The 24,399-nt window shown below is 55.0% G+C and overlaps 1 protein-coding gene across 4 annotated transcripts in view; it reads left to right on the top strand.

Annotated features, from left to right (window-relative positions):
* TTC28 (tetratricopeptide repeat domain 28) overlaps nucleotides 1–23,939 on the top strand; it is a 604,528-nt gene extending 580,589 nt beyond the window's left edge. For 3 of the 4 annotated variants that reach the window (XM_046640181.1, XM_046640184.1, XM_046640185.1), the window contains 9 exons: nucleotides 2,982–3,161; nucleotides 5,152–5,872; nucleotides 8,232–8,356; nucleotides 10,690–10,921; nucleotides 11,592–11,668; nucleotides 13,234–13,257; nucleotides 14,076–14,205; nucleotides 17,319–17,426; nucleotides 18,742–23,939. In XM_046640181.1, the coding sequence (XP_046496137.1) occupies nucleotides 2,982–3,161; nucleotides 5,152–5,872; nucleotides 8,232–8,356; nucleotides 10,690–10,921; nucleotides 11,592–11,668; nucleotides 13,234–13,257; nucleotides 14,076–14,205; nucleotides 17,319–17,426; nucleotides 18,742–20,372 (3,228 nt within the window). In that variant the 3' untranslated portion in view covers nucleotides 20,373–23,939. The remainder of the gene's footprint in view (nucleotides 1–2,981; nucleotides 3,162–5,151; nucleotides 5,873–8,231; nucleotides 8,357–10,689; nucleotides 10,922–11,591; nucleotides 11,669–13,233; nucleotides 13,258–14,075; nucleotides 14,206–17,318; nucleotides 17,427–18,741) is intronic. The other variant, XM_046640182.1, reaches the window with a different exon arrangement.
* The last annotated feature ends 460 nt before the right edge of the window (nucleotides 23,940–24,399 follow it).

Raw genomic sequence — 24,399 nt, 5'->3', positions numbered from 1 at the left:
ACCATCCATGACACTGTCCTGGGAGGACCCAGACCTATGAGTTGGGAAGCGCAGTGCAGAGAAGAGTCTCCCAATCTCCCAGGCTGAAATTTCGGAGACTTTTCTCTCTCCTCACCACTAAGGTGACTCTTCTCCCAGTTTTGGCAAGTCTCCTTGTCCCCTTCTCTTGACGTCTGTCTCCTTGTCTGAATTATCGTGCACAGCCCCATCTCCTGTGGTGCAGGCTGCCTCTGAACACTTTGTTGGAGGTTCCTCAGCAGAGGACACATGGCAGGTCCCTACAGCCTACAAGAGCCCCACTTTCCTGCCTGACCTGGGGGCCCTCTGCGGTCTGGCTCCTGTGTTCCTCTCCAGCTTTGCCCTCTGTTTATCCCACGGGCCTCATCTGCCCAGGCCGGGCCTTCCCCAGCCCTCACATGCCAGGGCAGCCTCCTGGCGGGGTCTGGCCCCGTGTCCCAGGTAGGCACTCCCACCCTCTGCAGCTGCCGTTTTAGACTTCTGTGGTGCTGTTATATTGAATACTGTCTCACTCCGTAAGGGCTTCTTGTGTACATTTTGTTTTTCTGAGCAGATCATTGTAAGCTCACAAGCAGGGACTGAGTCCCGGCTTATCTGACTTCTCTGTAGTCCACAGTAAGCACATGACAGACACCATGCAATGGCTGATGGAGAAGCCGAGGCCTGGCGGGGAGAAGGACTTCTGACAATCGGGCCACATAAGAGGACCACGCCTCATAGAAAGAGTAGACATCACTTGTCAGAGAAGACACCAGCTGTCTTCGAGGACATGAGATCACTCATCTTTAGGCTTGTGCCGGATGAGAAGGTCTGGTGGGCAGAGTTAGCAGAGGCCCTGCAAAGACATTTGACCAGTGAACTCTTTCTCTAAACGGCTTCCAGCCTGAGGGTTACGCCTCTTGCCTTGCCCAGCACTCCTTGATTGCCTGCGAAATAGGTGCTGTCATGACCAGGGACTTGTCCGAGAGTGGTGTGTGTCCTGGTGACATCAGTGACCTGTGGGATAACACCTGACAGAGATTTTTGGGGGTTGGGGCCCCGGCAGCATGAGTCCAGGGAGGACCTGCAAGGATGGGGCTGGTGTCTCATTCAAACAATGCCTGGCCACCCTGGGTCAGCTGATGATGCTGCCAGTTTTGCACATGGCAGGTGGCCCAAGCCCCCATGTGGCAGCAGGGCTCTCGCTGAGCAGCCAGCGGTTATCAGTGTCACAGCTGCTGACCCATCACTCAGGTCAGGGCACCTCAGCCCGGCCGCTCCGGTCCAGCTTCCAGGTCCGCTTGGCACAGTGCAGCGGCAGGTGCGCTGACCTCCAGAGCGGCCTCACAGAGCCCCCTCCACCTGCTGAGTCAGGCGGGGCCTCAGGGTAGCCCCCAGAGGGGAAGTGGGCCAGGAGCTGACAGCTGGAGTGAAGCAGGGCTGTGGGTGCCTAGGCCTCCCCACCGCCCTGTGCCAGCCCAGAACTCATCACAGACAGCATTGGGGTTGCTGTGACACACCCTACTTTCTCCTTCCTGGGTTGTACAGAGACTTTTTTATCCCTTCTGGGAAAATAGCTCTTAAAGCAAACAAGAAGCAAATTGGTTTAATAATTTTTATTTCTGCTTTTTTTACATGCATCTAGAATTTTAAAAAAAGAAAGCCACAGGGGGTTTGTACAGACTGAATGTCCCGCCAGGCACTTGTCACTTTGGGTTAGCTGAGTGCCGTCTGCCACCCTCAGCGAAGCGCCCACAGCAGTGCGTCAGACGGATTAGGCGTGCACATTCGCTCCTCCGAGCACAGCAGCACCCTGGTGGGCACTGCGCTTGGTTGGCAGACGGCGTGAGGGTGAGCAGAGCCTAACTGGGACTCTCCCATGGAGGCAGCACTGCCCCCCGAGACTCAGATCCGGGCCAGCACCCCGGGCCCTGGTGCTCGCACACGGTCTGTCAGACCCGGGACCTTCTCCCCCTGCAGGCTCCCAGCGGCCGGGGTCAGCTGAGCGGCTCCGGGCAGCATCTCCTTGAGTACCAGCAGCAGCTTCTGTTTCATCTCTGTGTACACTCAGCCTGCATCTAGTCCCATTTTCACAATCGTTGCCTACTTATTTTATCAAAATTCATATGGCCTTAGTCTCCATCAACAATTCCTTTGGAAAGAGATGAGAACGGGAATGAGAAGGTGTCTGTCTGTCTGCTGTGGGTCTGCGTGCACCCTCCCTCAGGGCCTCGAGAAGGGCCTTTCCGGGGTGGTGGGTGTCACATCAGTGTGTTAGATCTCCTGACAGCCCCGGGGGAGTGGGTGGGGACAGCACCTGCAGAGCCCAGGGACAAGGGGCCATCCTCTCCTCAGAGGAGGAGCACAGAGGCCCAGAGATCACGGAAGGGCCCAGAATCAGGAGCCCTTCTCCTCCAGAGGATGTCATACCAGGTCCCAAACCTTCTGTCCACACTCTGGTTTTCTAGCCTGCTTGCACTGAGATGGACAGCACATCCCACTCCAGTTGAGTTCTTGCTGCTTGTTTTGAGAGGAGTCATTCCTGCACTGCTCTTAGGGTCCCTGTGCCACACAGCGTCCCCTACCCTGGTCCTTTGGGCCACACCGTGACTTGCAAGCCTTTTCTGATTCAACTGCCCTTTGCATTAATTCCCTGCCTCCTATAGAAACATCTGGATCTATTGGGGCCAGTCCTTGTCTTTGTGGGACATCCCCTGCCATGACCCTGGTCTCCTGCCTGCTCTGCAGACTTGAAGAGACTGTCCTCTGACCTCCTCCTTGGGGCCTGTGAGGCAGGCAGAAGCCCCCACTTGGTGATGCTCCCGTGGGCAGCACCCCACCCCATCACCCATGCTCCCGCACGGACCCTTTGGATCTGCCTGGTCCCTCCTGGGCATGTTTCAGTCCGCTGCTCAGGATGGCCTGGCATGTGCAAGCCCCCGTCCCGTCGGGCCCTGCGTCAGTGCTCCGTGCTTGCTCTGCAGGGCCTGATGCACTCCAGCGGCCCCGTCGGCCGGCACCGGCAGCTGATCCTTGTTCTGGAGGGGGAGCTCTACCTCATCCCTTTCGCCCTCCTGAAGGGAAGCTCCTCCAACGAGTACCTCTACGAGCGCTTCGCCCTCATCGCCGTCCCCTCCCTCCGCTCCCTCAGCCCGCAGTCCAAGGTAAGGCTCGCAGCACGCTCGTGGGGCCTTACTCTCGGGTCCTCGAGCCACGGTCTCTCTGGCCAGGAACTCTTCAGAAGGTTGATGTTACAGTTTGCAGCTGGGTAGTATGACCTTAGAGTAGATCTGTCCAAAGGTGGGGGGACAGCCCTCCTGACCCCTGACAAATCTTTGCTACCTCAGGAAGCTATGATTTGCATCATTTCTGTCTGAATTTCTTTACTGTGACATCAGGGTTGGGAGCCACTCAGAGGCACTAAGTCAGGCTTGAGGCCAGTCCGAGTGTCTGAGGAAGCTGGTTGCCCATGGTCAAGCAGAGCCCTTGGGGAGGCGCTGTGGCACAGCCTTCACCACGCTCATCCCACCCTAACGCTGACCGCTGACTGGGCGCCAAGTCTGCCCAGCGGAGGGGCCACAGGCAGGGGTGGGACAAATAAGATTAGCGTCAAGTGGAAAAGAGTCCCACAGGCCAGCAAAAGGACTGCAAACAAATGAAGCGGCTTGCAGGGAACAGGCAGGGACTTGAGTCTCATTCAGCAAAAACATCAGCACAGGAAGAAATCCGAAAATGAAGAGGCGACAGTGGCCATCCGCAGAATCATGGGTCTCAGCCCCAGCCACCCTTGGCCCTGCCCATCTGATTAGAGAGCCTTTTGAGCAACCTCAGTCCTCTCCCTCTTCTCCAGACTTGCTCAGAGACCCTGAGACCATGGCTTCCTCCTGCCCCGTCCTGGCTCCCGACGTCCCCACCCCCCTGGCACTGCGCTAGCAGCACCCGCACCTGCCCCAGACGCAAGAGGGGCAGGAACTGCTCGGCTGTCAAACTTGAAGTTACCTGCAGGTGGAAGCTGCTCCCAGGGCCCCTCAGACCCCCGAGGGCTCGGTCAGACAGGCCTCTTTGCAGTGGAGAAGGAGGTTTGGGAACCAGGCCCTTGTTTACCTTGTCATTGGCATGGTTCTCAAACTGGGCCAGTTTCTGCCTCATGAGGTGTTAGAGATCTTAGTTTTGACTGTTTTTGTTGCTGAACCATACCTTTCTTATGGGACAGAATCAGTTCAAAGTGTTCTCTGAGTTTTTCTCGTGTCCATGGTTCACTGTGAAACTCAGACGCAAAGTGAGCTGGCCTCATTGGACACTGTCCCGCACACAGGGCCTGCTGCAGGAGCACCAGGGGTCAGCAAGTGCCCATTAAGGGAGCTTTATGTTGATGACAACAGTAAGCAGGCTGTTTGCCAGCTCAGCCAGGGAAAGGCAGAGTCCCGTCTCCTGACAGACGCCCGAGTTTAAGGCATCACTAAGCAGAGGCACCAAAAAGTTATTTTGAAATAATGTGATACTTGATCTTTCCTAAAAAGCATCAAAAGGCATCGTGGGGAAAATCAGAACTCTGTTAGACTTCTTCATGCTGATGTTAGGATCCAGTGATGTTTGTATTCTGCAGCACGTAAGGCGGAAGGGAACTCATCCTCCAGTATGTCATGCCTCCAGAGGACGTCGTTTGCCCTGTCTGCCCTGAGAGTGACTGGCTTTTGCACAGTTTAGATGGTCTCCCCTGCAAGCCCTGTCTCCCCAGGAGTGGGTTTCCCATCCCTAGGAGCACTCAGGGAGGTCTGTGGGAGGGAGAGACGTGGGGCAGGCTGGCACCACAGCCCCTCGCCTCCTCCACGTTCCGTCCCGTCAGCGCCTCCTCATGCAGCCCTCCCAGGCCCTCGCAGACAGGAAGGGTGCTTCCTCCCATCCAGCTCTGGTCATTTTCAAGAGCGTGTCATAGCACGAGGGATTCTCAGTGAGAAGTGCACTCCTGTCAACAGGGTGTTGAGAATGCGTGAACGAGGTTACTGGGAGAACAGGTGAAGTCAGGCTAGACCTGGCCCTGACCAGACAGCTGGCCGGCCTGTGCTCTGGAGAAGCCCCCCGCCCAGCCAGCCACTGCCGGGCAGCCTGGCCACTGTCTGACAGGTGGTCTGCGTGTCTTTCCTCCCCTCCTAGTCGCACCTGAGGAAGAACCCACCCGCATACTCCAGCTCCACGTCCATGGCAGCTGTCATCGGCAACCCCAAGCTCCCGTCAGCAGTGATGGACAGGTGGCTGTGGGGGCCGATGCCATCAGCCGAGGAGGAAGCCTACATGGTGTCCGAGCTGCTGGGCTGCCAGCCCTTGGTGGGCAGTGTGGCCACCAAAGAGAGGGTCATGAGTGCCCTGACCCAAGCTGAGTGCGTCCACTTTGCCACCCATATCTCTTGGAAACTGTCGGCCTTGGTGCTCACACCCAGCGTGGATGGTAACCCTGCCAGTAGCAAGAGCTCCTTCGGCCACCCCTACACGATCCCCGAGTCCCTGCGGGTGCAGGACGATGCGAGTGATGGGGAGAGCATCTCCGACTGTCCGCCGCTGCAGGAGCTGCTGCTCACAGCGGCTGACGTCCTGGGCCTGCGCCTTCCCGTGAAGCTGGTGGTCCTTGGCTCCTCTCAGGAGTCCAACAGCAAAGTCACAGCCGACGGGGTCATCGCGCTGACACGGGCCTTCCTGGCTGCCGGCGCACAGTGTGTCCTTGTGTCTCTGTGGCCTGTGCCCGTGGCTGCTTCCAAGATGTTTCTCCACGCCTTCTACTCGTCCCTGCTGAACGGCCTGAAAGCCAGTGCTGCCCTGGGGGAGGCCATGAAGGTGGTGCAGAGCAGCAAGGCCTTCTCGAACCCCGCCAACTGGGCAGGTAGGAGCACGGCCACCAGCTGGCGCCTCTGTCCGTGGGCCTCAGGGTGGTCTTCACAGCCCCTGGGTGGACACTGGGGAAGGGCGGCATGGGAAGATTCAGGGAGAGAGCCTCGTCTGCTCGGGCTCTTGCCTTCTGCCAAATCAGTCTCTTCTTCCTATGGCATTAAAATGGTCTTTTTGATCAGGGAGCAGCAGAGCAGTTTGCCATCGGGGTGTGAATGTAAAACTCCCCCGAGCTTAGCATCCACTGGATGCCCCGTCCTATGATGCCCTCATGTTAAATCCTGACTCCTGAAGAGAGCAGTGTTGTAGAGAGACCCTAGATTCGATCATCAGAAGCCTTGGGTTTGATCTAGCTCCACGTCCAGGCTGTGTGACCTGAGACAGGTTACTTACCCTCTCTGAAGCTCGGTGTCCTCAGTGACAACGGGGATGGCAGAGGCAGTGCCGATGATAGCTCTCTGTCCACATCTAAGCCCATCCATGAGGAGTGGCGCATGAGGTGGCACACATTCTGGAGGGCCAGCAGTGCGTGCTCTGAGTGGGCCTGTGGCAGGGGCACAGAGGGTCTGGGAGTGAAGGGAGAATGTGTCCTGTGACATCTGGTCACAGGAGGGGGGCGAGGGCCTCTGCCTCTCAGCTCCATGTCATGACCTGTGGACCCGCCCTGATGGGCCTCGACCCACAGAGTCCTAACCCAACCCCAAGCCATTCCCCCAGCCGGCCTCGCGCCAGCCGGGCTGTCTGCTGCCGGCCTTGTGAGCCTGCAGCCTGAGGTGTTCGCTCAGGATCGTCCCCACACGTCCCTGAACGCTCCAGAGCCAAGGGCAGGCCCACCGCTGCTGGGACGACGGCACCCACCTATAAAGCAGAGCGTCTGAAACCTTGAGAAACAGGAACACCAGAAATGCTATTCCAAACACTTCCACTTTAGTGTTCCAGTGGCAAAAAATATACCAGGTGTATATTTAAAAATTTGGAACAAAACGGCTTCCACTTTACTCTTCCTCTCAAGATAAATCCGGTTGCCATGCACTGATATTGCTGGCATCATTTTCCAAAAGTGGGTGGCCCCTGAAGGAGAGCCGTGGCACCCCAGGCCCAGGGGCCAGCCAGCGCAAAGCGGTGCCGCCCACGCTGTGGCGGGCGCCAGCTGGATGAGCCGGGCTGTTGAGAAACGGAAACACTTGTTTACTTCACCAACACAACACAGCAGAAGCATTTTTCAAAAAGGTTCAAAAACATTCAGTTGGTCCAACAGGCCTCCACTTTGGCGACCTCTCCTCACAGCCTTCTCCTCATTCTGCCACCACACGGGCGGGCAGATCCTGAAGGTTTAGCCTGGCTGTGTTGCTAAACTGCTTCTGCCGTCAGGACACGCAGGAATCAGAGGCCCTGTCGGGGGTTCCCATGGTGGTTGTCTGCTCCACATCCGCTCCCGGCAGTCAGAAGGGGCTCTGGGCCCCACGTGGTCCCACAGGATGTGCTGCAGGCTGTGTGCGAACCTGGCCCCTGGGCTTGGCTGTTTGTTCCCTGCAGGGCCGGCTGCCCCTCTCTGCAGGACCCCCTCTCCGTCTTGCCAATGTGCTTACAGAGGTGGTGTTTTGTCCTTGTTTAGTTTTAGAGACAGATAATATAAAAGTCACAGCTTTGTTCTGGGGAAAATGACGTTTGATGATGTTGGCCTGTTAGCCTCGGCTCACTCACTCTCCTGGAAAACCCTGTCCCTCCATTATTTGGGGGCAAGTTGGTCCTACAGTTGCTTGGTGGCTCGAGGAGACTGCTCATCCGTGCCTCCCCAGGCCCTGCTGGTGGAAGTCAGGGCTGGTGGCCGCGTGGGGCTTCCCCAGCCCAGCCCTTTGCTCATCCTTAGGATGGAGGAGCACCTCCTCCTGCCGCCTCGTCTGTGGCCCAAGGAGGAGTCGAGCCCACCTGCCCCTCTGTCCCTGGGCATGTTCCAGACAGACAGATGAATTTCAGGGAAATCCAGGCAGGTCATTCCTGGGGGTGGTGGCCCGGCAGCCCGGGACCACACAGCCTCTGGCCTTCACTCACAGCACCGCAGGAGAGCAGAGGCGCTCTCCTGAGCAGCTCTCCCCCAAGCAGCGCTTTGCTTCTGAGCCGTTGCACAGCATCGATTCTTATGGGGGATGGGACGAAAGGGCACCCAGCTGCCCCGGCTAGTTAGATGGCCCACAGTCTGCTGGGAGCGGCCGTCCTGGGCAGGCCCCTTTCAGGCAGGGTAGCTGAGGCGTAAGCGAGCTAGAGAGGCCAGCCGGGGCTGGGAGCGGGGCCGGGCTCCCGGCTGCCCGGCGGAAGGGAGGCAGGCTCTGAGGTGCCCTCCGTGCTCTCCACAGGCTTCCTGCTCATCGGGAGTGATGTGAAGCTGAACAGCCCCTCGTCGCTCATCGGCCAGGCCCTCACAGAGATCCTACAGCACCCGGAGCGCGCACGGGATGCCCTGCGAGTGCTGCTGCACCTGGTAAGGGGGCCGCGGGAGCCCCTCGCCGGGCTTCCTGGGAGCAAGTGAAGTGCACGAGGAGAGGGGGGAGGTCGAGGGGTTCCATAGCATCCAGGGACTAGCATCAGTGAGCAGGTGGAGGAGACGTCCTTCCCCAGTGTCCAAGGGTCGAGCCAGTCGGTCTGAGCGGTGAGCATGATGTGTGGTGTCATGCAGATGGCTGCAGCCGTCCTCGCCAAGACCCCGAGGAGGGGGCACTGAGGAGTGGCCTGGAGCAGAGGCCCACACCACAGCCCTTTCTGGGCCTGGGCTCTCTGCGCCTCAATTTCCTCCTCTGGAAGGGGGGATAGAACGAACTCTTCCAGGTCATCGTGAGGATTAGAGAAGAGGTGAGTAGCTGGCACACACAGGGACCCAGTAGCTGAGAGATGGTACTTCATGATCAGATGACACTGGCCTTCTCCTAACGGCAGCTGGAAACAGTCCAAGCCTGACCCTGCCCTTGGCCAGCCCAACCTTGCAGGGCCTGGGCCAGGGCACAGATGGAGGCCCCAGGCCGCTGTCCACACGTTTCAAGTTACAAATCAAGCCAAGAAACAGGGACGAAGCTTGTTCCGCACTTCCACAGGGACAGCCTGGAAGGCCGCTTCAGGCAGTTTAGCTGTTCGCCTCCTTGGAGCTCTGCCAGAAAGACCAGCCTCGCACGGGGGCAGGGCCCGCGCCACACCAGGCTCTTTCCAAACTCGATGCCAACAGCTGCCCCATGGCCCCCTCGCAGCACAGAGGTGCGCACGCCATGGCCCAGTCCGTGCTCCGTAGGGAGGCCCAGGGAAGAGCTCTCCCCAGGCCCTGGGAGCTTTGAGTGGGGAGTTCAGAGTCTGGGGCCTGGGGTCCAGGAGGGCATGTCCCCTTGTGGGACAAACTGACTGCCCCCTGGGCCTGCGGTGCTGGTGCTCAGTGCCCTCCTGGTGATAGATCAGTCACAAACATTTCTTAAGCTTAGGGTCTGCCTGAGGGAGGTGTTCTCAGCCATGGAGGAAATCAGTGTGTGCACAGGCAGGAATGCCGTAACCCGAAACCCTCTGACAGTCCGCAGGGAGCCGGTGCGCCTGTCTCCCCAATCTTAACCTGTGCCCGGAAGCCACACAGAGCCTTTAAGCTGCTCGGCACTAAGCCCTTCTCAGGCCCCTGTCATCCCCAAAGTCACCCTTTTTCCTTGCTGCACCCCCAGCTGCTCTTCTTAGGTGGCCAAACTGCCACCTCTACCCACACGTGTGGCTTTCTTCTCCCCCGAGGCCGTGGAGCAAGAGCCAGCACTCAGCTGCTCCCCATTTGGCCTTGAGGTCCCTCAGGCACATTTAAGGGTTTTCTCTTCTTTCTTGGCTTCATCTTCTGGAATGAGTTCAGGGGCCATGGGTCAAGTTCCCCAGCCCTTACCTCCTTCTAACTACCCTGGGTGCCCCTTGACCCCAGTGGGCAGTGTCTCTCCAAGGTCCTTCCAGCCCAGCCTGATGGACAGCCAGCTGGCTGGTCTGTCCTGCCCGGGAATGCTCATTTCCTCCCGTTTGTGATGTCAGTCCCCCGCATCCCAGGGTTTCACTGTACGAAAAGTCTCAGGTGACATCTTGGATGACTCTCCTGCCCCTCCATGTGCCCAGGGCATGTGATATCTCAGGATGGACTGAGACAGAAGCTGCTGGGGGAAGACCAGGGGGTGTCAGAAGTGCTGTGGAATGCTCACAGGGGAGAGTCCCATAGTAGTTAGCTGGATGAACTCAGCCTACATGTGCCAGGCACCGGTTTAGGCCCTAGAAGGTGGGAGGGGAACTTGATGATAGAGGGGGAGGTATAGGTTCTGGAGGCCAGTGATGTGGGATGAAGGAGAAGTGGGAGGTGTGGGGAAGAAGGACATTGCCAGCCAAGGTCCCATGCTGGGCATCGCTTGGTTTGTGTGAAGTGGATGGGCAGTGAGGGTTTATCCTAGGAACGGGGATCTGTTCCATGGTGTGGGGCAGACCCCTGACCTCAGATTTGTCTTCAGACAAATCACTTTCGTGTCTGTGGAGAAGAGCCTAAAGCAGAAGGAAGTGGGTTGGGGAGGGGACAGAATTCTTCCTAGTCGCACCAGCCCATGCTGGCTCTGATTGTAACATCCTTTCCCTTTGTACCCTCCCTTGCAAGAAGCCAGACCATTGCTGCAGCGTCATGGTCCTCAAGCCTGGGTGCCCGGGCGGCAGCAGTTAGCCCTGCACTGGCTTCACACGTGGGGCTTTGTGTTCCCTGAAAGCCACTCAGAGAGAAACCGGGGCTAGCTCCTGAGCAGAGTGGTGCCTCACTCCGCCTTACCGTTCCAGGTGGAGAAGTCCCTGCAGCGCATCCAGAATGGGCAGCGCAACGCCATGTACACGTCCCAGCAGAGCGTGGAGAACAAAGTGGGCGGCATCCCCGGCTGGCAGGCCCTCCTCACCGCCGTGGGCTTTCGGCTCGACCCCCCGGCCAGCGGCCTGCCTGCGGCCGTCTTCTTCCCAACCTCTGACCCGGGTGACCGGCTCCAGCAGTGCAGCAGCACCATCCAGTCCCTCCTGGGTGAGCCTCAGGCAGGGCTGTGCCACTGAGGGACGGGCTGCCTGCATGCACTGAGAAGTGGGTGACCATGGTCCCTGTATTCAGGAGCATGCTGGATTGCGTAGCTGGGGAGGAGCAAGAGAGTGTCCTAAGAAAGGGCAGAGTCCCACACACAGACTTCTCCCGATTTGGAGGAAACGAGTGCTCTTGACTCAGTCTTGTGATCGTAGTGGCAAGGCCACGTCTGCCCCAGCGGGCACGGCCCTCGCTCTGCCTCCTCCTGGGGTAACATGAGGCAGTGTTGGGCAAACAGGAGCCGCTATTAATATTTATTGAGCAGCTTCGGATCTGACAGCCGTGTGGCCAACCCTGGGGCAGAGCGGGCTGCAGATGCTCAGGGCTGCCCTTTGTGCTTCTCCTGGGGGGTGATGCTGCCTGGGCAACTGAGACGGGGTCCTGGGAAAGTGACCGTGCAGTTGCAGGAGGGGCAGGACTGGCCCCTGCCTCCACCTGCCTTTCTCAAAATCATTCTCTCCTTTTCCAAGTCAGATATGGATGCACATGTCTGGCTGTTCTGAGCTTTTGAAAATGCCACCAATGCTGAGTGTTTCAGGCTCTTCCCCTGGGAAGGCAGCAGGACTGTGGGTGCAGAGCCCCTCTGGGTAACACCTGCCCCCCCTTCTTGGTTTAGGTCTGCCCAACCCTGCCCTCCAAGCCCTCTGCAAGCTCATCACTGCTTCCGAGACAGGCGAGCAGCTCATCAGCCGGGTGAGTTGAGTGGTGTGGGCTGAGCCCAGGCCTAAGGGCTGTGCCAAAGACAGAGGGGGTTGGGCCCTTAATCGGAACCTGCAAGTAACGCGGTCTCATTGCTCTTTTCAGCCTTTGTGATTAGAAGGGAAAGGCGAGGGTTGGGAGTAAGAGAACAGCCTTCCCCAGCACGTGCAGGACACGAAGGGGCAAGTTCTTGCAGCGTCCTCTCTGGGCGCTGAGTCCCAAGAGCGTTAGGGCCTTCAGATTAAGGGGCCCTGTCACCTGTGGTCTCAGGGCATTTCCTGAATTCTTCCTTCAGTGGCCTCCTGCACCTTGTCATCCACACCTGCCAACTTTTTCAGCTGACTGACTAGCGTCACAGCCCCCTTCCCTAGGCCAGCCCACCAGAGCTGCTCCAGGTGTCCCAGGACTTATTCTCACCCAGAGTATGAACTCCACCTGAAACAGAGCAGCCACTGAACCACAGTGGTGCACAGCACGTCAACTGATGCCAGATGCCTGCCGCCTGGCAGCTTTTAACAGTGTGCTTCCTTTTAGGAGAATGTAGACCTAATTCAGGAATTTGGAGGGTCTTAGCATCACGTAGGTCCTCCCTAACTTGGCTGCAGACTTCTGATCTTCCTGCTGTCCAGCGAAGGTCTGGACAAGCCCCAGGGTGACAGCAGTGTGGGGGGCTTCTGGAGGGCGGAGCAACCCCTGAAAAGCACAGAGCAGTTTTCTCTGGTCATCTTGGAGTATAATAATTTTAAAAAATGAGATATATTGTTACTAGATGTTTATCAGTAGGTTTCATTTTAAGCAGAACTATTTCCATTGAAAATAAAGCTGCTCTATCTAGGATTAGCCTCTGAAAATCTGAGTGGTGTCTGGAGCCTCCCGCTGGCTGGGGTTGTTTCCAGCCCAGATTTGGAACGTAGCTTGTGATCTGGCCCCTTTGTGGAGTGCCTGCTCATTTTGTAATAAGTGTTAATCTGTTGAACAGGGTCAGGAAGACACTTCCAGAATGCTGCATATTAAAACACCCTGAACCCAGGAGGGCTAGAAGCCTGTGCTCTACAAAACGGAAGAAGTACATTTGCAGGGCAAGGCCGAGAGGCCAAAAAGCCAGTTGCTTAATTTCTTGCTTTTGGTGGCAGCACACAGACTTTCCACCTGATATTCTGCCCGGCCTCAGGGAGGTGTCCCGGGCTGCGCCCAGCAGCCGGTGGATGGTGGCCATTTCCTGAGTCACTAGAACCAGAGACTTTGGTTTAAAGAGTGGCCTATCCGTGCCCGCTGTGCCCCTTCCCCACTCGAGTCTGGCCTGGCCTGCTCCTCTCCTTGCAAGGAAGGGCAGGGCCTGGCTGACCTGACCCCGAGCGCATCTGGCCTGGGTGTGGCTGTTTGTTTTCCTGTGTGTCCCTGCTGACTCTTGCTCCTGTCCCCTCCCGGTCAGAGCTGCAGGCCTGGTGTGGCGCTTCCTAAAGTGATCAGCTCGTGTTGCATAACAACCTGTGCTTGAGTCTAAACTCTCTTCTTTCTCTCTCTTTTTCTTTCTTTTTCTTATATTCTGCTGGCCGAAGGCTGTTAAAAATATGGTTGGAATGGTGAGTACTACTTTAAGTAGCAACTGTCGTCAGGTGAGCCCCTCGACCCACCTACCCCCGAGACCCCTGGCACGCTCTGAGCTCGGTGCGCACGTGCTGTCTCTCGGAGCTGCATGCACGTGCCAACCTGCGCTCCGGGCTGGGGCGACCAGTGCCGCTGGCTCAGGCCGTCTGCCCCTTCCTCTGCTCTGGCTCCCCCTTTCCTGCTCCACCCTTCTTGTGTTCTCGGTTTGACCTTTCAAGTTCCATTGGAACAGCAGGGACAGAAGCAACTTTAAGTGAGTGACACTCTGAACCCACACAAGGCCCCTGAGGAGAGTTCAGAGACTCAGGAAATCTGAAACCCCACGGGCGCTGGCGCGGGTTGTGTGGGTTCTTCTCGAGTGCTGAGGCTCTAGAATGTAATGTATTCCTCTTCACCATTTCCCTAAGATCCTAAGGATGACTTAAGTAGAGAGAGAGCTGGCCAGTCCTGTAACCCACCCATCTGCTAGTCCCCGAGCCCCTCTCCTCTGCTCAGTAGCCCCACGTACGGCAAGTGGGGACAAGGGAGGACATGAGGCTGGAAGCAGAAACCCTGCTGTGGGCTGGCCCACAGCCTCTAACAGCCGCTGCCCCTGGAGCTTCCCACGGAGAGGGCAGCAGGTCAACAGGCAGGGGGGGCTGTCAAAAGAATTTCAAATGCTACGTACATGTAAGGGCATTAGCAGTGACACCAACAGGTGACACAAGAATAACTTGGGGACCAATCCGAGGCGGGCCAGAGGGGAAGCAGACACTGGGAAGGAGTGAGAGCTCATGCTGTTCTCCTCACTCAGCTCCACCAGGTGCTGGTTCAGCTGCAGGCCGGCGAGAAGGAGCAGGACTTCGCGTCGGCTCCCATTCAGGTCTCCATCAGCGTCCAGCTGTGGCGGCTCCCGGGATGTCACGAATTCCTGGCGGCCCTAGGTAGGACATGTCCTTGATTAATTGTTTCTTTAGTTCCATTTTTTAAAAATCGGTTTTTCTCCAGGTTTCTGTTGGGTAAAGTTGGTAGACTCTTAGGGATCTTACTATTTTTTTTAGATATGTCATTACTTAAAAATAATTACCTCAAAGATTCTAGTGCTTTAGCACAATTCCCAAATGGCCCTCCAGCTTTGTCCCATTTCCCCTATGTTATGATTTCATCTCTCTCACTTGTAGTCACCAACTTACTAGGAATCTGCCAGATCCAGTATTGTTGGGAGTCAAGCATGATTAAAAGCTAAAGAAAATAAAGTCATAAAATAATGGTTTCAGTGTTGGTCTCTATCACTGGCTACTGGCAGAAAAAGGAAATACTCTTGAAACCACCCTTGATTTGACCCTGAGGATCTAGAACTGCACATAACACCAGGATCCTGGTTCAACCCAGGACACTCTTCCTTTGTCGACCCTGGAACGCAGCTGAGGCAGCTCCTGACATCATTCTGCTCACTTCCCGCACGTGCGCATGTTGGTAAAACTCCACACGAGGCCGTGAGCCCCCTCCTGCCCCAATAAGTACCTGTGTGGCTGGCTTCAGAGCCATTCACTCCACAAGCTATTTTTTGATCACTGTTCTGTGCCACGTGCTGCTCTGGGCACCAGGGATGCAGCAGCGAGCCCAGCACAGAAAGCCCTGCCTCTCAGACTCTTCATTCTAGTGGGCAAGAGGAACAGAGGCAGTAAAGGCCTAATCGAAGGGGAGCACGTGACAGACAAAAGCATCAGGGTCACGGTGCTTGGCTGGAGGGTGGGGGCAGGCCCAGGGAGCCTGTGCGTGTTTTCAGGATGAAGGATCCAAGCAGGAGGAAGTGCCATCGGCGAGCCTGAGCATGAGGCCCACGCAGGGGTGCAGAGGACGCGGGGGCAGATGAGGCAGGGGTGGGCAAGCCATGGGCCGTGAGGCCAGGGAAGGCCTTTGGTCTCTAACCCGAGGGAGTGGAGAGTCTCTGGGAGAAGACATGGCCTGAAGTCACTGTTACAGGGACCAGCCATCAGACATGGCAGGGCAGCAAGTCCTTACAAGGAACCCTGCTTGGGGAGCCTGGGTATTCAGTACCAGGCCATCTTTCCTAACGAGCTTTAGATGGTCCTCTCTCCCCACCTCAACTTAGGGCTGGCTCCCTCTGTACCTGAAAGTAAAGAGGGGAACCCAACACCCTGCAGGGGCTCCAGATCCCCAAGTGTAGACGCTCTGGTGTCCTTTACAATTTGTACTATGTGCTTTTTTTCTGGACTTAAAGCTTGGTCTTCTTGGTATAAACATGTAGAAGTAAATTTATCTTAAATAAAGGTAGTCAGTAGCAAACAGAGCGAGTAAGAAGGGCAAGTGCACACCCAGGATGAGTCTCCCACTTGGGCGACAGGCTGTAGCGTCGGCCTGGGGCAGGGACAGGACACAGGAGAGCCAGGAGGGTGAAGCCTTAATAGAGGAAGAGCAAGGCTCTCCTCGTCGTGCAGGGCCAAGGCCTCCCCGGGGTGTGGGTGACAGAGCCACTCCTCGCCTGAGAAGCGGATGTTTTCTCTGCCCCTTTGCCAGGCGGATCCCTGGCCCGCTCTGGTGTCGGGATTGGGGGCGATTCTCATGGATGTTCCTCTGCTCCTCTGTACTTTCCACGTCCCGTTGATGCTCAAGGTGTGAGTCGGTTTGCACAGAGAATCTTTCTGTCCCTTGGACTGACAGTGGGGAGAAGAGTCGCTGCAGGCCGGGCAGCTGGAGAAGGGGCTCCTCACTCCTCACTCCCAGAAACCCCTGGTGTCCAGCCTCAACATCAAGCACTGTCACAACCTGTCACAGCGCTGTCGCTTATCAAGAGGACTCAATTCTTTGGAAGCAACCAATTCAAACCATTTTGATAAAAGTAGAGGTTTCTAACTAAAACATTACATTTATATTCTTAGTTATTTGTTCTTAAATGCTAAGTTCTCTGAGACCTTCCTGCTGCTTTCAGGGACTGTATTTTGAAGCTCAGAGAGGAAAATATCCCAGAGCAACCAGAGTGCCTAATGGCTTCTGGAGTGACACGGATTCACAGAGGAACGGTAGTGCCCGAAGAGCATCGGAGTCCTTGCATAGGATAGACAGACAGACGGGCCCTCTCTCCTTGGTGAATACTCTCCGTCGTGAACTGCACGGCCTGCTGACCGTGGCAGCACCGCGTCACAGATGCCTGTCCCTGGGATGTTGTGCAGTCGGCGGGGGAAAGGGCCTGCCCCCCGGGCCTGCAGCACCAGGCACGTGCCCTGTTTCAGGAGCTCAGGGATCTGCCAAGGGGCGGCGTGAAGACCTGCCGTGTGGAAGGCTCTTCAGGGCTCTGAATTCTTGCTCAGTGGTGCCTGTCTATGGACGCAGCCCTTGGCCGCGGTGTCTGTGTCTGGCTTCTTCCTCCTGCGCCCTGGGGAGATGTGTGCTGGGTGCCTCTGTAATGTCTCTTAGTAATCTAGGTGCTGTGGCATCAGCTCGTTAGCCAGCCTCTTGCTCGGGAGGCCCAGGCCTGCTGCAAGTCTCATGAGAACCGTTGGCCTCGGGGAGCAGCCCCCTCCCCTGGGCTCTGGAGGAGCAGAGTGGAGGCCTGCAGGGTGGGTCAGCCAAGACAGCCTTCTCCATCGAGAGCGCTCATTTCAAAGCCCTTGCTGGCAGACACTGACCAGGTATGAAGACGTTGTCCTTGCCCTTGAGAAGCCTCTACCTTCCGGCACCAGCTTTAAACACTGGAGCCACTGCCCAAGGGAGTGGCCCATCTCTGTCCTGGCCAGTCTTCTTTAAGTGGATTGTTCCGCAAAAGAATGGAGAAAACAACGAATGTTGATGAGCCTTTTTAATTCCAAGCCTCAGCTCTCAAGAAGGTGGTTGAGGGCAGGAAAGCAGCCTGTGCTCTCTGCCCGGACAGGGATTGTCCCTTCACACGCACAGGGGGCAGCCCCAGGCAGGGCGCTTGCCGAGGGGTGTGCAGGGGTTCCCAGGAGCCTGTAGGAGCAGCCCTGCAGCTCTCATCCTTTTCAGGAGACAGGGTCTTCCCTGAGGAAGCAGATGTTTATGTTCTTTGTTCCTCTAGGTTTTGATCTCTGCGAGGTTGGTCAGGAGGAAGTAATCCTGAAAACCGGGAAACAAGCCAATCGCCGAACCATGCACTTCGCGCTCCAGGCCCTGCTCGCGCTCTTCGGTAAGAGCTCCGGCCCGGCTCCGCGTGCGCCCCCTGGGGGCAGTTGCCGGCACAAGCCTGGCGACGCTGGGGAAGGGAAAGTGAATAGACTTGCGTGTGTCTGTTAGGGACTGCTCAAGCGCAGCAGACAAAACTCCCCGCTCTCCTGGTCCTTGCAGTTAAGCCCATGCAGTGCACTAGACGGAGTGCCGCCGAGCGCTCTAAAGGAAACAGGCAGAGCAGGGGCCTAGCAACGGAGAGCGGCCGCAGAGCAGACGGGAGCAGGAGGAGTGGCGCCCGGGTCCCTGGCCTAGGGGGCAGTTTTCAGGACCCGGGGGCACACCTGCCTGCCTGATGCCCTCAAAGGGCCAGCTAGCTGCATCTGAAGACTAAATGCTGGCTTGGATGGTGGCCCTGATTTGAAGGTAGAACCAACAGGATCTGCTGAAGACTATGTCAGAAAGAAGATCAAAGGTCATACCCTGTTATTTGGGACAACTGCCAGAATGGGACTGCCTTTTGCTGAGACCTTGAAAGTGGCAGGAGGAGTGGGTGGGGGCTCCATCTTGGACACGTTCAGGTTTGAAATAGCCATCAGACATCTCCACAGGCGCCCATTGTACGGGTTTGGAGTTCAGGGAGAGGCCAGCGTGGAGATCTCAGTGTGCATACAGCTGCAAGGGGAAGAGGACTGTGTCCTGTGGGCACTCTTGGGTTCAAAGGTCACAAAGATGAGGGGGGCCTGGGAAGGAGCAGTCAGTGAGGGCTGGGTGGGATCGACTGTGCAGAACTGAGCAGTGAACGCTGGATGTGGCAGCATGGGTCTCGTCAGTGACCTTTACAAGACTGGGGAGGACAGAAGCCTGAGTGGAGTGGGTTCAGAGAGGTGGAGGACAGGCAGTGTGGAGAGAGAGCGTAACCGACTCCCAGAGAGTTGTTAGAAAGTGGAGCGATGGGGCCGGAGGTGGTAGGCATGGTGGGTGTGGGTTCAGGACAGGACACATCCCAGACTGCCTGCAGGCCCCAGCCCCAGTCAGAGCAGGAGGCAGATGTCCCGAGCAAGGGAGCAGAGTAGGGACCGGCGCAGTGGTGGTGGGGGGGTCTGCAGCGTGTGGGCTGTGAGCTTGCCTAGGGTGTTTCTGTCCCTATATAAGATTTACTTTTTCCAATAGGACCATGTTTTTCAGGATTATAAGATGAATTCAAGTTGTATATAAGTAGCACTTGCTAATTCTTTGCCAGCTTCTGTATATATAAGGATGCTTGTGATTTTGGAAGAAAAATCAAAACCATATAGATTTCTAATTGCCCTCTGGGCACGTATGTTTTGTCTTAGATTCTACCGAGCTGCCCAAGCGCCTCAGCCTTGACAGCTCTTCCTCCCTGGAGTCTCTGGCCTCGGCCCAGTCTGTCTCCAACGCCCTGCCCTTGGGCTACCAGCACCCTCCCTTCTCGCCCACCGGCGCAGACAGCATCGCCTCGGATGCCATCTCCGTGTACAGTCTGAGCTCCATCGCCTCCTCGATGAGCTTCGTCTCCAAGCCCGAGGGTGGGTCAGAAGGTGGGGGCCCCCGAGGACGGCAGGACTATGACCGGGCCAAGAATGCTTACCCACAGCGAGCCACCCTGCCTCGAAGCCCGCTGTCCCCACAGACCCGCCCTGCAGGCAGCAAAGACGAAGAAGAATATGAAGGGTTTTCCATCATCAGCACTGAGCCTTTGGCGGCCTACCAAGAAAACAGAAAGACACGCTTCTCCCCAGATCACAAACAGTCCCGAGTTGGCACAGCTGGAGGTGTGAAAGTTTCAGTCAGCTCCAAGGGGAGCATAAGCACTCCAAATTCTCCAGTTAAAATGACTCTCATCCCCAGCCCAAACTCACCCTTCCAAAAGGTTGGAAAACTAGCAAGTTCAGATACAGGAGAATCAGACCAGTCTAGCACAGAAACAGATAGTACCGTGAAATCCCAAGAAGAAAGCAACCCAAAGCTTGATCCACAAGAGTTGGCCCAGAAAATTCTAGAGGAGACACAAAGTCATCTCATCGCAGTGGAGCGTCTTCAGAGGGGTGGCAGTCAGACCAGCAAGAGTAGTAATCCGGAAGATGGCATTTCCATGCCAAATAGCGCCGCTGTCTTCAGAGCGTCAGAAACAAGTGCGTTCAGCAGGCCTGCCCTCTCCCATCAGAAGAGTCAGCCGTCGCCTGTTACCGTTAAACCAAAGCCCCCAGCCAGGAGCTCGTCCCTGCCCAAGGTGAGTTCCGGGTACAGCAGCCCCACCACCTCGGAGGCGTCCATCAAGGACAGCCCAAGCCAGCACAGCGGCCGGCCGTCGCCCGGCTCCGACTCCCAGACTTCTCTGACCGAGCAGCCGCTCTTCAAACTGAAGTATCCCAGCTCTCCTTACAGTGCGCACATTTCCAAGTCACCGAGGAACATGTCCCCAAGCTCAGGCCATCAGTCTCCTGCCGGTAGTGCCCCCTCCCCGGCTCTCTCCTATTCCTCAGCTGGCTCTGCTCGCTCAAGTCCAGCTGATGCTCCCGACATAGACAAACTGAAAATGGCAGCCATTGATGAAAAGGTGCAGGCTGTCCATAACCTGAAGATGTTTTGGCAGAGCACACCCCAGCATTCCACAGGACCGATGAAAATATTCCGAGGGACCCCTGGAACGATGACTTCCAAAAGGGATGTCCTTAGTCTACTAAATTTGTCACCTCGGCACAACAAGAAGGAGGAAGGAGTAGACAAGCTTGAACTGAAGGAGCTGTCTTTGCAGCAACATGGAGAAACACCACACAAAGCCCCTCCCAACGGCCACTGGCGCACGGAGACCACCACGCTGAGCACGCTGCCACTGCCCGCAGGCCCTCCTGCCGCGGCTCCCACGCGCCCTTTGAGACTTCCTTCTGGAAACGGCTACAAGTTTCTGTCCCCAGGAAGATTTTTTCCTTCCTCCAAATGCTAAAGCATCTGAAGACCCACTGACTCAGAGCGCAGCAGCCGCAGAGAGGGGCCCGGCACTCACGTGGCCGGCTCCGTCCGAGTGCGGTCACCCCACACAGCCACCAGCCCCCGGGGCGCTCTCCGGGCACGGGGCACCACCATGCCCAGGCGCCACCACACACACGGCTGGTGGCTCCTCTGGGACTCGGGGCCAGATTCACCAAAAGCCAGGACTTCTGTGGGGTTGGTACAGGAGGCTCATAGAATTTTCTACACACTTCACCAAATGTTTACCTTTGAACTCCCTGCTTCTCATCTTCAATGCGATTCTTCGACAGGATTTTTGTACAAACGTGGTCATGGTTTGAGGGCGGGGAGAGCAAAGGGAGCACATATTTTGCTAAGAGGTATATATGCAGTACCTTTTATACACAAATACAAATAGAGCTTTTTTAAGGCTTTCAGGTGCTGGTTGGGGTGGGATATAGAAAATCTAAGTTGAATTCTACATGAAAGTGTTATATTAGCCAAAAACAGAATAATGGTTTTAAAAATGCCAATGATTTGTAATTGTAGCGATTTTGGTCTCGTGATATTGTAAGGTCACACTAACAATGCAATAATTCCCGTCTGAACAGCGCTTCCATCCTGAACTCTGCTCGGCTCCATCGAGCGGCACAAATGTCCCTGGGGCCCCGCTGTCAACCAAACTTGAATTTTCTTAAAAAGTTTATGTAGCTTTTATCCAGGCATTTTAGAACTATGCAATTGTGATTTAAAATGCAACTTTGTGCTTTTAAAACATTATCAACCTTTTTTGTACGTGGATAAACAACTTGGTTTTATTATCAATAGTACTTTGCATTTATAGCTATTATTTTTAAAAGCTCAAAAAGTTTTTTAAAATGTCAAATTTTGAATAATCATCAATAAGTATCAAGTTTGGGGGGAAGGTTGAAATTATTCAGTTTCCTTATAAGCAAAAAAAAAAAAAAAATCCCATGCTAACTTAGGTTTGACGAGAATCTAGCCTTCCAGCTCCTCTTCGCTTTATCAGCTGCTTAATTTTATTCTCTTTTCCCAACTCCAGGCCTCTGAAACCTCTTCTGTCTAGTCTAAATCTGTTGCCAGGTTCCCACAATCCCCCCTCCCCGTGTCTGAGCGGCATATGGACCCTCGTCTTCCCTGTGCCCAGCGCTCCTTGCTCCTGTGGTCTGGAGGACCACCCCCCCACCCCCCACCCCACAGACCAGCGTCCACAGCCTGAGAAGCAGGGCGCTTTTACTGGGCTTTACATCCAAATTATTGCTGAACAGGGAAATAGAGATCCCTGAGAGTGTTGTCATCGGAAACAAAGGGGGGCTTCTTCTATAGCTATGACGGTGCACTGAAATTCTAGCCAGCTGAGATGAGACAGAAGAATAGTCTGGGTAGCGGATAGGGGTAACCATTCACTTATTTCGGTAAAGAATGAAGTGCTGAAAATCCTATTAGTACTAAGTTTAGTTGGAGAACTTAAATCAGCCTCTTTTTGATAATTCTAAAATTAAAATCCTACTGTCCTCACTCACGAAAGCAAACAATAAGAATGTCCATTCTAACCCTGATCCCAGCACTGGAAGAGAAATACTTTATAAAGAAGCAAGCAATTATGAGGTTGTCTTTATGTCAGTAGGGAAAAAATAAATGGTAATAAAAGTACCAGTGTAGCAAAGGAAAGCCGTTTATAGCACTGTGCGTTTAAGTAGCAAAATCAGGTCCTCAGCAACGAGAACCCAGCCTCAGTCAGTTTCTGGATCCATGTGCCGACAGCCAGGCTGCTCCTTCCTCAGCACATCGCAGCCTCTTTCCTAAGTGCCAGGGAGGCCTGGAGGGAGGGCTGGGGGCCGGGCTCCCTCCACGGGGGTGACACTGTGCCCCGTCTGCCCAGCTCCAGTGCACACCCGCTGCCACCCGCTCCGCTTCCCGTGGTTGCCGAGCCAGCCAGCAGGACTCCCCTCACCCGGGTTTAGTCCCAAGTACATTGTTCTTTTAGGTTTCATGGTGAAAAGCCAAGTGGTCTAAGTGATTTTTTCTGTCCTAGATACAAGCTTCAATAAAGGAAAGCAAAGATGATGAAACAGCAGGACCAGTCTAAAAATCACTGTAGAGTTGCCGCTTTATGTTTACTGTCAGTCTGGTGTTAAGTGAATCTTTCAGGCTACACTGAAAAAAGTATGCACTTAAAACTTAGGTGAGATTGTATAATTCACAGATTTCTTTGTACAGGTCAGGGGTTGGCAAACTACAATCCCTACAGGCTGAACCTGGTCAGAGGCCTGGTGCTTCACAGCCAAGAGCTAGGAATGGGTTCCACGTTTTTAAATAGTTACATAAATACCTACATAATATTCTTGATTTTGCTCTTGGCCTACCAAGCCTAAAATATCTAATGCCTAGCCCTTTAAGAAACAGTTTGCTGACTCCTGGTATAGGTGCCAGAAAACAATTAGAATACGTTTTGTTTCTACAGTCTAGGGAAAGTGAGTGTCGGGCTGTGGATAAATTGATTGGCGTGCGTGGGAACCCTGAGCCACGTGGATGGAAGCGAATGACTCCTGCCTGATCCCGCGGCTCTTTGCCCCATTTGGAAGGAATCAAAGGATGTGGGTAAAATTTGCAAAGAGATTTTTCCCTCGTCATAGGCAGACAGCGTTGGCTATGTTTTTCAGCTCAGGAAACTGGAATGTCCTGCCCCTCCTCCGCTCCATCAGACGCACGTACACTGAACACAGCAATAAGATCTCCCCGTCCTAGAAACCTGGGTCTGACCACAAAGCAAGGCAGCAGACTCGCTCTTGATTCTCACCAGTGGACCACTCAGCTCCTTTGCTGACTTTAAGTCAAAATAGCAAGACAGAATTAGCTGCTAAAACTGTTCTGCTCTACATTAGCGTGTAGGAAAATGAAAAAGCTCTCACCTCCATCCCCTTCGAAAAACTTCATGGTCCACACTGATCCTTGCTGGGCCTGAGCAGGAGACGCGTGCCGCCCACACTCCTTGTCCTGCTCGCGTCTGTCCCGGCGACCCTCCGCAGGGGAGCCTTGTAGCAAGTCCCCACTATGGTGCCTGTCCCACCGCTTCCCGCCACAAGGAGAACTGTCACTTTGCTAGTTTCAGTTCAGGTTGGAAAAAATACCACACGAGAATCTGGTTTGCTTTTAGTAAGTAGGCAGAAAGTGAAAATTGTATAATTTTCATCACGTTTTATTGTTTTATCTAAAATGATTGTACATGTGGTTTGTGAACTGGGCCCTTATTTGTGCCAGATCCTTCAACGACGTTCCATGTAAGGACACACGCGGTCACTTCTCCCGTCCTCAGACGCCGTCCCACTTGGCACTCACGCCCCTTGTATGCAGTGTTAGCCATCTTTGGCCTATGTGGACTTTTTTTGTAAATTACACAGTTTCCAGATGGCATTAAACTTTTTATATTACGAAATTTACCATGTAAAAAGAACTTCATATTTTTATTGAGACTGCTAAGGCACTTGGCCTTCCTTTGTGATTTCAGTGTCTATTAAAGCATGAGCTCCCTCGGTTTTAAGAGCTGTATCTGACTCACTTTCTATGCACATCCCACACTTTTTCTGGGTTACTTTGCGGTACATAGTGCGGTCGTGTGTCGTTAATCCATGTGTCTCCATCTGGAGTTTCTCTTCTAGACGCACTGTAGCCCCACGTTAGCCATGAGAGCCTGAGAAAGTGCGTGGCTGCCCCGAGGCTCCGGTACCTGTGGGTGGTGGTAACTGAGACCCTGAATGCTTCTGATCTTGTGTGATCATAGCTGGAGGGCCAGAGAACCCTTCGGTTGTAGAGACAGATAAAAACAATTCATTACCACCAGACCCCTGTATCTAAAGAAACTTTCCGAGAAATATTTGAGAAAGAAGGAAAACAGTCCTAAAGGGAAAAGTCTGAGAAGCCTGAAGGCTGGTGAACAAAGAACTAGGTAAATGGGAATAAATCGCAACAAATATTGATTGATTGCATAAAGAGTAATGTCT

Source organism: Equus quagga, chromosome 15 (genome assembly GCF_021613505.1).
Source record: "Equus quagga isolate Etosha38 chromosome 15, UCLA_HA_Equagga_1.0, whole genome shotgun sequence".
Classification (NCBI taxonomy): domain Eukaryota; kingdom Metazoa; phylum Chordata; class Mammalia; order Perissodactyla; family Equidae; genus Equus; species Equus quagga.
The sequence above is the reverse complement of the archived record's forward strand: the minus strand, read 5'-3'. Positions and strand labels throughout refer to the sequence as shown.